Source organism: Erpetoichthys calabaricus, chromosome 2, assembly GCF_900747795.2.
Source record: "Erpetoichthys calabaricus chromosome 2, fErpCal1.3, whole genome shotgun sequence".
Classification (NCBI taxonomy): domain Eukaryota; kingdom Metazoa; phylum Chordata; class Cladistia; order Polypteriformes; family Polypteridae; genus Erpetoichthys; species Erpetoichthys calabaricus.
Window position 1 is genome coordinate 48,511,657 of NC_041395.2, and position 13,650 is coordinate 48,525,306.

A 13,650-nucleotide genomic window follows, 5' to 3' on the forward strand; every position below is an offset into this window, starting at 1 on the left:
ATGGCTCTCACTGTGGTTTGCTGGAGTCCCAAAGCTTTAGAAATGGTTTTATAACCTTTACCAGACTGATAGATCTCAATTACTTCTGTTCTCATTTGTTCCTGAATTTCTTTGGATCTTGGCATGATGTCTAGCTGTTGAGGTGCTTTTGGTCTACTTCTCTGTGTCAGGCAGCTCCTATTTAAGTGATTTCTTGATTGAAACAGGTGTGGCAGTAATCAGGCCTGGGGGTGGCTACGGAAATTGAACTCAGGTGTGATACACCACAGTTAGGTTATTTTTTAACAAGGGGGCAATTACTTTTTCACACAGGGCCATGTAGGTTTGGATTTTTTTTCTCCCTAAATAATAAACACCATCATTTAAAAACTGCATTTTGTGTTCACTTGTGTTATATTTGACTAATGGTTAAATGTGTTTGATGATCAGAAACATTTTGTGTGACAAACATGCAAAAGAATAAGAAATCAGGAAGGGGGCAAATAGTTTTTCACACCACTGTATCTAGTACAATGATTTTTACAAAAGACATGTTTGGAACTCTAACATATTGCTCTTTTGTATTGACACACTAGTCCAGAACACATAAAATAACCATCTAAAACAAATATTTTTGTAAACTGTCTTAAGTGCCTAAGACTTTTACACTATCATGAAAAGTGGTGTGAAGTGGTACCGAGTGGTTAGAAGGAAGTATAGTATAATTAGGAAGACTCCAATAACAGTAACCAGACTCTTGTGAGTGGAAAGCATTACCATATGACACTAATAAAGTATCTTAGACATGCTGTTTCAGTTTTAAAATTCATTGTATAAATCATTAGTTTAATCATTAAAAAACCTTTTAAACTGATACAAGTCACACTCACAGTACATCTTTTTAACCTTTATTGCTTAATCTTACAGTTAGAAAGGCCAACCAAGCAGATGAGGGAAGCTGAAGAACGGCTAAAAGCTATTCCACAATTCTGTTTTCCTGATGTGAAAGACTGGAACCCAGTCTCGCATTACAATAGGTGAGCTGATTGAGTAGCAGACAATTTAATATTATTCTTGAAGTTTTTGTTTTTTTTATTGAAGAAAATTAATAATTGTATCCTATTTTTAAATGCAGTGAAACCTTTTCTTTCATGTTGACTGGAGAGGATGGAAGCAGGAGATTTGGATACTGCAGACGATTATTGGTTAGTATATTATTTGTATGAATTCAAGGAAATCAAAGTTTTTTTTTTTTACCAGACACTGCTTGATGATCACAATTGCAATTTCATTTTATGATGACCAACACCATTCAGAGTGTCATTATTATCATTAGACAAAGTATATAGCATTTTTCTAAATGTTTAATAGCGGTAGTAGTACTAATACAAACCTCTATATTAAACAACTGAGAGTACTGCTGCAAAATGAAAAGGAACACAATAACTCATTAAACATATACAGAAGTAGAATTAATAGTAGATAAGTGTTCTATGTAATCTAATTTTTGTAAGCCTTGTTCAGTTATGCAGTCTTATAAGTAATAATAATAATAGCAATGACAATAATGTGTGGTGGTTTGGGCTTGCAGTGCTTCCTGGCTTCAGTATTAAATGCACTTCTCTGAATTTCTACTGAAGTCCTCATGGATGCAATTCATTATTTAGCTGAAAAAATTCTGCTTGATCCTCTTTGTCAATGCCTTTTAGAATTTTGAAGACCTGAAGTAGGACCCCACATAGCCACTGCTTGAGATTAAAAAGATTTAACTTATGTGGCCTGTCGAAAGTAAGACATGGCCTTTGAACCTTGGATGCACTTTGTTTCTCTCCCCTACACGTTTTTGTAGTTTGAACTAGAACTGCATACCGGTGCAATTTCACTAGTGTATTATATAGTTTGAGCATAATATCCAATGATTTTTATTCAACAGTTTTTACAATGTAACCTAACATTTTATTCACATTTTAAGTCATTCTGCACATTGCTTAGATGATGAAAAAATTATATCAACATAAACCCTTAAATTCTTTTTAGAGGTTGCTTTCTAAATAACTGCGTCTCTCGTACAGTATTAGTAATTGGCATTCTTTTTGCCCACAGATAACACATTGAACTGAAAAGATCACTGTACAAGAAAATTTAAAAAGACACATAATTCTGACATAGAGGAATACCTAAAACTATAGGAAGAGATCAAAAAAAGCATTTGAAATGTCAAAGGAGAAACCAAAATAAATATTGCTAGTGAAGCCAAAACAAACAGTAAGAAATTTTTTCAGTAAGACTCCAGTAAAAAGATGATAAAAGAGAATTTAAGAAACCTTTGGGACACTAATGTGGAAATCAGAAGGAAATAGCAAATGAATTGAACAGATATTTCACCCATGTATTTATTAATGAAGAAATAATTGGAATGCCTCATGCTGTAAAAACAAACCCTGAGTTCATAGATTTTAAAACAGAAGAGTTCAATGTGCTTCATACCCTCAGTATTGTTGAAGGCTAATAAAACTCCTGTACCTGATGGGATTTTACCAATTGTATTGAAATAAATGAAAGATGTAATTTATAAATCCTTATTAGGCATATTTCGACAGTCACTTCAGAAAGGAGATGTACCTGAGGATTGGAAAGTTGTAAATGTGACTCCAGAAGGGAGACAAAATGGATCCTAGTAATTACAGACCAATTAGTCTTACTTCTATGTCATACAAAATTATGGAAACTATAATAAGAAATAAATTAGAAAATTACCTAAACACAAATAATATACAGTAATCCCTCGCTATATCGCGCTTCGACTTTCGCGGCTTCACTCTATCGCGGATTTTATATGTAAGCATATTTAAATATATATCGCAGATTTTTTGCTGGTTCGCGGATTTCTGAGGACAATGGGTCTTTTAATTTCTTGTACATGCATCCTCAGTTGGTTTGCCCAGTTGATTTCATACAAGGGACGCTATTGGCAGATGGCAGAGAAGCTACCCAACCAGAGCGCGTATTACGTATTAAATAAAACTCCTCAAATATATCGTGAGCACGGGGGCTGTTCGCACCCCTAGAGGATACGGCCGCTCCTCAATAAACGCTGAAAGATTACCTTCACATTACTCTCTTTCTTGCTGGGCTTACATATGGCTGCTTTGTCAAGCGATATGCTTCCTGCACTGTGCTTCGCATACTTAAAAGATCAAGCAGCACGTATTGATTTTTGATTGTTTGCTTTTCTCTGTCTCTTTCTCTTGCTCTGACATTCTCTGCTTCTGACGGAGGGGGTGTGAGCAGGGGGGCTGTTCGTACCCCTAGACGATACGAACGCTCGTCTAAAAATGCTGAAAGATTACCTTCACGTTGCTCCATTCTGTGCAGCTGCTTTGTCAAGCGACATGCTTCCCGCACGGTGCTTCGCATACTTAAAAGCTCGAAGGGCATGTATTGATTTTTGATTGTTTGTTTTTCTCTGTCTCTCTCTCTCTCTCTCTGACATTCTGTGCTCCTGATGGAGGGGGTGTGAGCAGAGGGGCTGTTCGCACACTGGCCTAGAGGACACAGATGCTCCTCTAAAAAATGCTGAAAGACTACCTTTACATTGTACATCCTTGCAGCTGCTTTGTCTGGCGGTGCTTCGCAAACTTAAAAGCCAAACAGCCATATTGATTTTTGTTTGCTTTTTTCTCTCTCTCTCTCTGACATTCTCTGCTCCTGACGCGCACTCCTTTGAAGAGGTAGATATGTTTGCATTCGTTTAATTGTGAGACAGAACTGTCATCTCTGTCTTGTCATGGAGCACAGTTTAAACTTTTGAAAAAGAGACAAATGTTTGTTTGCAGGGTTTGAATAAAGTTCCTGTCTCTCTACAACCTCCTGTGTTTCTGTGCAAATCTGTGACCCACGCATGACAATATAAAAATAACCATATAAACATATGGTTTTTACTTCGTGGATTTTCACCTTTCGCGGGGTTTCTGGAATGCAACCCCCGCAATCAAAGAGGGATTACTGTACATAGCAGCATGGGCTTATGGGAGGAAGGTCCTGCCACACCAATCTTTTAGATTTTTTTGAAGAAGAAACTGGAATAGTTGACAAAAAAAAGCATGCAACATAATTTACCTAGACTTTCAAAAAGCAATTTGATACAATCCCACAACAAAGGCTAATTCTGGAACTAGAAGCTGCAGGCATCAAATGTGAATCACTAGCTGATTAACCAGCACGTGAAAAAAAAAAAAACACAGATAAAAGGACAAAGCTCCATACAATATGGAGCAAGGTCATCAGTGGAGTCCCTAAGGGGTCTGTCCTTGGACCATTACTTTTTTCTGATTTAGAATAATGACAATAATTCTGGTATAGTTAGTAAACTTGTGAAATGTGCAGATGACACTAAAATTGGAGGCTTGGCAGACACTGAGGACGAAGTAAAAAAAAATTCAAAAAGACCTGGACAACCTTCTGAACTGGATTAATACCTGGAAAATTTAGTTTAATATAAAAAGAAGTGTAAAGTGCTACACATGGGCAAAGGGAATATCAATTATAAATACAAGATGGGAGACACTTTTATTCAGGAAGCAAGCTCTGAAATGAATTTAGGGAGGTTATTCATCTTCATAATGTTAATTCTTCCAGCTAAAGTAAGATAGAGGGTATACAAGCAAACTTTTGTGGATAAAGAGCTTTATATTTGCTTGTGAGGTTGACCCCTAGGTATTTAAACTAATCTGCAATGGTAAAAGGGAGGTATCCAATCCAATGTTGTTTGCTAGAGAATTCACTGGAAAGAGAACACTTTTGTTCAAATTAATTTTAAGTCCAGATATCTTTTGAAATTCTGCTAGTGCTGTTAGAGCTGTAGGCACATAATTTTGTGGATTTGATATATACAGTACCATATAATCGGCATATAGTGATATTTTTTGTTCAGGTCCTTCTCTGAAAACCACTTTAATCTCTGTTCCATTTTGAAAGTAAACAGCCAATGGCTAACTGGCAAATGCAAATAGAAGAGGTGACAAGGGGCATCCTTGTCTAGTATCACATTCTAGTTTGAAGTAGTCTGAAATAATGCTGTTAATATAAACTGAAGCTTCTGGACTGCTATACTGTAGTTTGATCCATGCACATATGTTTGGGCCAAACCCAAATTTATGCAAAGTGGTAAACAGGTAATCCCATTCAACCATATCAAATGCTTTTTCTGCATCCGAGGGTAATTTGATCTTTGGACTTTCAGACTTTATGGGTTAATATATTATATTAAATAGGCATCAAAGATTGGAAGCCAAGTGTCTACCTTTAATAAATCCGGTTTGGTCTTGTGATATTACTAAAGGGAACACTTTCTCAATCCTTCTAACTAGAGCTTTTGAGCAACATTCTTTCTGCTTAAGTGTAAATCACATACTCAAGGACATCAGTGGAAATTAAGGGAAAGTATATTTAAAACTGAAGCCAGGAAGAACATCTTTACGCAGAGATGTGTGAATCTGGAACAAACTACTGAGACATGGAGTTGAACCAGAAACCTTGACATCCTTTAAGAAGAATTTGGATGAGATATTGAGGCAGCTTAGCTATTAGCTAAACAAACAGGCTTAATGGATTGAATAGTCTCCTCTCATTTATTAATTTTCTTATGTTCTTGTATAAGAATTGTTTTTTTGTATTTGTTTTGGCAAGTAAATTTTGTGATACTGGCAGGTAGCTTTCAGGCAACAAAGATAGATCCAAGGCATGTGCAAAGTAAATATTTTATTCAGGATATATTCATGAATGAATCATAAATCCAAAAAAGCTGGCAATTATGGCTTTCTCACTTCATTGTACTCCTTTTGTCTGTGAGGTGCTTTTGCTGACACCTCACATTACTTATAAGCATTCCTAGTGAAGCTGGACTGATTAAGTGCACCCTTCCCAAGGAAAGGGTACTTCAGCTCCTGATTGATTATGTCTAACAATCACAGTGAACAAAATTAAGGATATAACTTTAATTTCTTGAGGGGATGCTTTAATTTGATACCTTTACCATGCACAGTACAGGTATCGTAATGTATGTGAACAGTTTTATGATATTAAGTTGCTGGGTCATAAAAGTCTTTTTTAGATGCTGAAAGTTGCAGATGATTTTTTTTTTCCTTTTTGTGGCCTAAAGTTAATGCTGCCTATATTTTAGAATAAGACCTGGCAACATGTGACATTCCTTTAAATTCCACTTTGTGATTTTTTAACCAGACGCCTCATACTTGATTTAATCACTCAGTGCCTTTTGAACCAATTTCATACCTAATAAGGACATAAAGATTCAGCCTTTTTCCATTATGTTAGGGGAGATACAATAGGAAAGTAAGTTCCATATATAGTCTCATCTGGGTTTCCTTAATGTAGATTCCTTTCCTTTGTAAATCCACTACATGCTTCAGAATGGCAGTTTCATTTGAGTTAGCCAGATTATCCTAAGAGAAGAAAGGATGTCACTGGATGTTTGTTTTACTTATCTGTTTCTGTTTTTTTTCTGTGTAATGGGTTTATTTTTTAGATTTTCCCTTTCCCTTTAATTATATAAATGTTTTTCTTTCTGTAACATTTTATTTTCAAAATATTTGCACAAAGGCTCTTTTTAGTAATGTGTACCTGGTGTAATTAAATTGGACACTCTCCAATTGTAAATTTCATAATGCTTCAAAGGTTTAATTATTTATTTTGCAAAGGAAGTGATTAAATTAGCAGTGAGTTTCAGACACTAATTTAGGTTATGACTGTGCTGAATAAAAATAGTTCAAATAGAGTAAAATTTAGATTTAAGTGACAGAGATTTCATGTTGGAATTTACAGCTTGAAATGTTGGAAGAGGTCAAATAACAAGTGATATCAAAAAACAAATGTTAACCGAACTCATAATCAGAAACTAAAACAAAATTGTGCTCATACCTCCATTTCACTCAACATTTCACCTAACCTGCAGAATTTACCTGCTTCTTACAAAACAAGTCAGTTGCTGACAACTAAATTTTCTCTTAAAGGCATCAAAATTCTGCACCCCTCTCACATATGTTCTACAAACAAAAGCGGCACTCACCTTCTACACACCACTCATCTTTTATGCACCCATTTGTAAAATACCATGCATTGAATTGAGCTTCTCACCATACTGCAAACTCCAAAATTAAATGCATCCACTTCTTTCATACTTCCTGTGCCCACACCTCCAACCATCGCTGTGGTATTTCTTTAATTTTATTTGATACCTTTCACTTCCAACCGAACTTCCAATTTCCAACCTCCAGTTTGTTTGCCATTAATACAAGGTCATTGGCATACAAGAGTTACCTTGACAATCCTCCCATTACATACAATCTTGCTGCACAAGTGTGTGAACCGTTCAGCTGCAGGACTATCTGTTGCCTACAACATTTCCATCAGCATTCCAGCTGGGTCTGCAGCTTTCATTATCTTGACCTTTTTCAGTGGCTGTCTTTTTTGCCATCTGTTTTTGCAATCTTGAACACATTTCTCTTTCTCATTTGGCAGCCAACTCCCATCTTGCACTCTCGCAACTGATTTTCTGGCATTTTGCTTTGCTTCCTTATGGTTTGCCTTGTCACCTTCTGCCTTTTTTCCTGCACTCTTTATAGCATTTCTTCTTTCCTCAATTCCTAACTCAGCTTCAGCATGTACTTCTGGCATCACTTTTAGAACTTCACTTTCTCCAAAGCACTTGAATTTGTAGCAGTAATGTCATAGTCTATGATAAAAAATATGTACATGAGGAAGAAGCTTAATGGGTAGCACTCAATTGCCAAAAATGATTAATTTAAATTATCAATTCATCCATTATCTAATGTGATTGTCCAGTTTAAATTATAGTTATTGAAAATAAACTTAAATTTAAAAATAAATAGCAGACTACATTCTTTCCCAGGTGTTTGAAGATTGTCATTTAATACCCTTTTTCATGTTATATACAACAGTGAAGCTGATGTTTTGAGTTATGAAAGCTGAATCTGAAATGATTTTCAGTTGTAAGCCAGTAGTACTAACAACTGATCATCTTCATAGTAATTTTAAATAGACCTTGCTGCAGTCTGCGATTTATGTGGCATTCATGATTCAGACATCTTGCCATGTGTCTTTTTAAAACATTTTCAGTATTATGGTTCCAAAAAAAAGAATTGTGAAAAGGAAAGAGAGATAGAAAAACCTTTTGTTTGACATTGAAACTTCAAGTGATAAAGTGCTAGTAAAACAGCATTCCTAAACAGTATTTATCCATCCATTTTCTAACCCGCTGAATCCAAACACAGGGTCACAGGGGTCTGCTGGAGCCAATCCCAGCCAACACAGGGCAGGAACCAATCCCGGGCAGGGTGCCAACCCACCGCAGGACACACACAAACACACCAAGCACACACTAGGGCCAATTTAGAATCGCCAATCCACCTAACTTGCATGTCTTTGGACTGTGGGAGGAAACCGGAGCGCCCGAAGGAAACCCACGCAGACACGGGGAGAACATGCAAACTCCACACAGGGAGGACCCGGGAAGCGAACCCAGGTCTCCCTACTGCAAGGCAGCCACGCTACCCACTGCGCCACCGTGCCGCCCTAAACAGTATTTAATAAAAGAAAAATGTCTTATTGGACTTTATTTTGGGCTTTATTTTATTTATTGTGAGAATTTGTTTCTTTGTCTAAATTTATAAAAATTAATGTTTATGTTTATCAAGACATGCAGGTTAGGTGGATTGGTGATTCTAAATTGGCCCTAGCGTGTGCTTGGTGTGTGGGTGTGTTTGTGTGTGTCCTGCGGTGGGTTGGCACCCTGCCCGGGATTGGTTCCTGCCTTGTGCCCTGTGTTGGCTGGGATTGGCTCCAGCAGACCCCCGTGACCCTGTGTTCGGATTCAGCAGTTTGGAAAATGGATGGATGGATGGATGTTTATCTCTGTTTGCCTTGTCAAGCTGTGAATGTTATCATTGAGAGTTGCATTTTGCTGTTTGCTATGAGTTCCAGTGGGTACATGCATCAATGTGTAAAGTTGTGGACACATTAAAAACTTTGCCTAAAAAATACAGAACAGACTAACCCCCCTCCCCCCCCCCCCATGCCCATTTTGACAGTTTGCTCAGTCAGTTGACTCCATCTGTCTTTAACTTTTAATTCATGCTATTCAGAATTTCTAACCAATATTATGCTTCTTATTGGAGAGACATTCTTGTTGATCACAATGACATACTGTAGGTTCCAAAGAAAAATAGCCGTGTCTTATGTTTAGAACATTTTCTGAATGTGGAGGAACAGTGGAGGTAGTGGGCCAGTGGTGTAAGATGTGATAATGTTATACCATTACACTGCAGCCTGCTGGAAAATATGTTGAATTGACATATCAGCTTAAAAGTTGAGGCTGTTACTGTCTTTTTTGTGCAACAACTTTCTCTACAGGCTTGTGAAACAGCATATTATTTGCCAACACCTTACCTTGGAACTAATGTACAGGGTTGACTGATTATAGATGGAAGCAGTCATGGGCCTGAAGATTAGACCACTGTGAAACATGTTAGTGTTGTCCAAATGATGATTTGTTGTTGAAATAGCAATACTGCTCAGTATGAAAGGAACTAGAGGTTCAGACATTTGGTGTATATGCTTAACTGAGGAGCCAGTAGTGTGAAGCTGAACATTTCTAAGTCAGAATCCTTCCTAATTGTGATGATACTCGAGTGGCACTGGTTTTCAGTGAGCCAGAGATAGCTGACACCCAAACCCAGTCGCAGAGACAGATTGACACAGAGAACTGTTCGAGACTGGGCCAGGGGACAGCTGCTCCCTACTACCCTCCTGTACTTCACATTCATGTGGGGGCCTGTTGCTAAATAGTTCTTAGACAACCTAATGTGATCCATCCTCTAATGTAACGTTTCTGGATTCTTCTTCTTATTCTTCTTCTCTCTTCTGCCCCTGTTAAGAGATGCCACAGCGGCTCATCTTTTTCCATATTCTCCTGCCCTCTGGATCTTGCTCTGTTACACCTATTACCTGCATGTCCTATTTCACCACATCCATAAACCTTGGGCCTTTCTCTTTTCCTTTTCCCTGGCAGCTCTATCCTTAGCATCCTTTTCCCAACATACCCAGCATCTCTCCTCTGCACATGTCCAAACCAACAAGATCTCGCCTCTCTGACACTTTGTCTCCAAGGCATCCAACCTGAGCTGACCGTCTAATGTACCATTCTTAATCCTATTCACCCTTGTCACACCCTATGCAAATCTTAGCATCTTTAACTCTGCCACCTCCTGGTCAGTTTCCGGTTTTTGGTCAGTGCCACCCATCTGTCACAAAGTACTCCTGACACTCTATTCTCTGCCCATTCCACCCTGCCTGCATTCTCTTTTTCACAACTCTTACACAATCCCTGTTACTCTGTACTGTTGATCCCAAGTATTTAAACTCATCCCTCTTCGCCAACTCTACTCCCTGCATCCTCACCATTCCACTAACCTCCCTCTCATTTACACACATGTATTCTGTCTTGTTCCTACTGATCTTAATTCCTCTCCTGTCTTGGGCATATCTCCACCTCTCCAGGGTCTTCTCAACCTGCTCCCTGTTCTCACTACAGATCACACTGTCATCAGCAAACATCATAGGCCACAGGGACTCCTGTCTAATCTTGTCTGTCAACCTGTCCATCACCATTGCAAATAAGAAAGGGCTCAGAGCTGATCGCTGATGTAATCCCACCTCAATGCTGAATGCATCTGTCACTCCTACCGCACTCCTCACCACTGTCACACTTCCTTCATACATATCCTGTCCAACTCTTACATAAATCTCTACCACTCCCGACTTCCTCATACAATACCACAACTCCTTTTGAGGCATCTTGTCATATGCTTTCTCCAGGTCCACAAAGACGCAATGCAACTCCATCTGGCCTTCTCAGTACTTCTCCATCAACACCCTCAGAGCAAAAATCGTTTTTCCTGGCATGAAACCATACTGCTGCTCATTGATCATCACCTACCTTCTTAACCTAGCTTACACTACTCTTTTCCATACCTTCATGCTGTGGCTCATGAATTTTAACCCCCTGAAGTTACTACAGCTCTGCACAACTCCCTTATTCTTAAAAATCCGTACAAGTACACTTTTTCTCCACTCCTTAGGCATCCTCTCACTTTCCAAGATTCCATTAAACAATCTGGTTAAAAACTCCACTGCAATCTCTCCTAAACACCGCCATGCTTCCACAGGTATGTCATCTGGACCAGCGGCCTTTCCATTCTTCATCCTCTTCATAGCTTTCCTTACTTCCTCCTTGCTTATCCATTGCACTTCCTGATTCACTATCGCCACATCATCCAACCTTTTCTCTCCCTCATTCTCTTCATTCATCAGCCTCTCAAAGTACTCTTTCCATCTGCTCAACACACTCTCCTCACTTGTGAGAATGCTTCCATCTTTATCCTTTATCACCCTAACCTGCTACACATCTTTCCCAGCTCGGCCCCTCTGTCTAGCCAATCGGTACAGGTCCTTTTCTCCCTCCTTAGTGTCCAGCCTCTTATACAACTCATCATACGCCTTTTCTTTAGCCTTCGCGACTTCTCTCTTCACCTTGCGCCTTATCTCCTTGTACTCTTGTCTACTTTCTGCATCTTTCTGACTATCCCACTTCTTCTTCACCAACCTTTTCCTCTGTATACTCTCTTGTACTTCCCCATTCCACCACCAGGTTTCCTTTTCCTCCTTCCTCTGTCCAGAAGTTACGCCAAGCACCCTTCTTGCTGTCATTCTTACTACTTCTGCTGTAGCTGCCCAGCTGTCTGGTAACTCTTCACTGCCACCCAATGCCTGTCTTACCTCTTCCCTGAACTGAACCTTGCAGTCTTCCTTTTTCAACTTCCACCATTTGATTCTTGGATCTGCCCTCACTCTCCTCCTCTTCATGATCTCCAAAGTCATCCTACAGGCCACCATCCTATGCTGCCTAACTACACTTTCCCCTGCCACCACTTTGCAGTCTTAAATCTCCTTCAGATTGACCATCCTGCAAAAGATGTAATCTACCTGTGTGCATCTTCCTCCACTCTTGTGCGGCATCCTATGTTCCTCCCTCTTCTTAAAATTCATATTCACCACAGCCATGTTCATCCTTTTCACAAAATCCACTATTGTCTGACCTTCTTCATTCCTGTCCTTGACACCATACCTACCCATCACCTCCTCATCTTCTCTTGTTTCCTTCACCAACATGTCCACTGAAATCTGCTGTAATCACCACTGTCTGTCCCTTAGGTACAGTGTCCATCCAAAACACTCCAGAAAGCTTCTTTCTCATCCATCACACACCCACACAGGGCATATGAACTAACAACATTCATCATAGTACCTTCAATTTCAAGCTTCATAATCATCACTCTGTGTGACACTCTTTTCACCTCCAAAATACTCTTGACGTACTGTTCCTTCGGAATAACCGATACCCCATTTCTCCTCCCATTTACACCATGATAAAATAATTTAAATCCACCTCCAATCCACATGATCTTACTCCCCTTCCATTTAGTCTCCTGTACACAGAATATATCAACCTTCCTTCACCATCACATCAGCTAACTCTCTCCCCTTACCAGTCATACTACCAACATTCAAAGTTCCTACCCTTAGTTCCACTCTCTTTACCTTCCTACTCTCCTCATGCCTCCGGACACGTTTCCCCTGTGTCCTTCTCCTTCTTTGGCTAACAGTAGCCCAATTTCCACCAGCACCCTGTTGGCTAACAATACTGGTGGCAGCCATTGTTAAACCGGGCATTGGCCAATCCGGTATGGAAATCTGTATTGTTGTCTGCATAATGATGTGGCAAACTTTTACACCAGGTGCCCATCTTGACGTAACCCTCCCCATTTACATTTCTGGATTCAAACTGAAATATTCTGTGCCAGATACTGATTATGTGCCAAGTTTAAATTATATATGTATACAGTAAAAACAAAATGTATTGATCAAGATGTGCTGAACTGTATACATTGACAAAAATAAAGTTTTAAAATCTTCCATATGCAGCAGTGTAGTTTAATTAAGGTTTTCTTGCTTACTTTAATATACATCCTTTTTCTTGACAGAAGTTTGATTTTTGATCAAAATGAATAGTTGGCTTGCTTAGGCACTTTTATACTGTATATCAGTCTGCTGACTTCACCATAGTAACTCTAGAGCTGGATTAGTTGTGATTTTGAATTGTCATCCTGGTTTAAAACAAGCGACCCTGTTTATCTCAAGTGTTTTTTTTGTGCTTTGCAGATGTTGCCAATTTATAAATTAGTTTGTGGAATAATTCTATTACAGCCTGATCCCACTTGTTTCAGTTTCTTTTTTTTAAATCATAGGTCTTTTATTCTTTTTAATCTTGGAAAATTGGGCATGAGGGTCTATGATGCCTTTTTTACTTCCTCATTGTTTTTGTGAGCTTAATTAAATTCTAACATGAACATCCCACCGATTTTAATATTTCAGTTCTCCCCAGGATGTTTTCTTATATTTTCCAAATTTTTTGTTGACTCAGCTGCTATCACTGCAGGACAGAATAGGGAAGCCAGATAGTCATATTACATTAATAAATTTATTACCCAGAATGGCAAATGACAAGTCTGCTAGTGG

General features: G+C 38.7%; 1 protein-coding gene across 1 annotated transcript in view; it reads left to right on the plus strand.

Moving 5' to 3' along the window:
* dennd2b (DENN domain containing 2B) overlaps positions 1 to 13,650 on the plus strand; it is a 419,481-nt gene that overhangs the window by 332,193 nt on the left and 73,638 nt on the right. Inside the window, 2 exon segments of the mRNA XM_051923667.1 lie at positions 907 to 1,016; positions 1,115 to 1,184. Of these exon segments, the coding sequence (XP_051779627.1) occupies positions 907 to 1,016; positions 1,115 to 1,184 (180 nt within the window).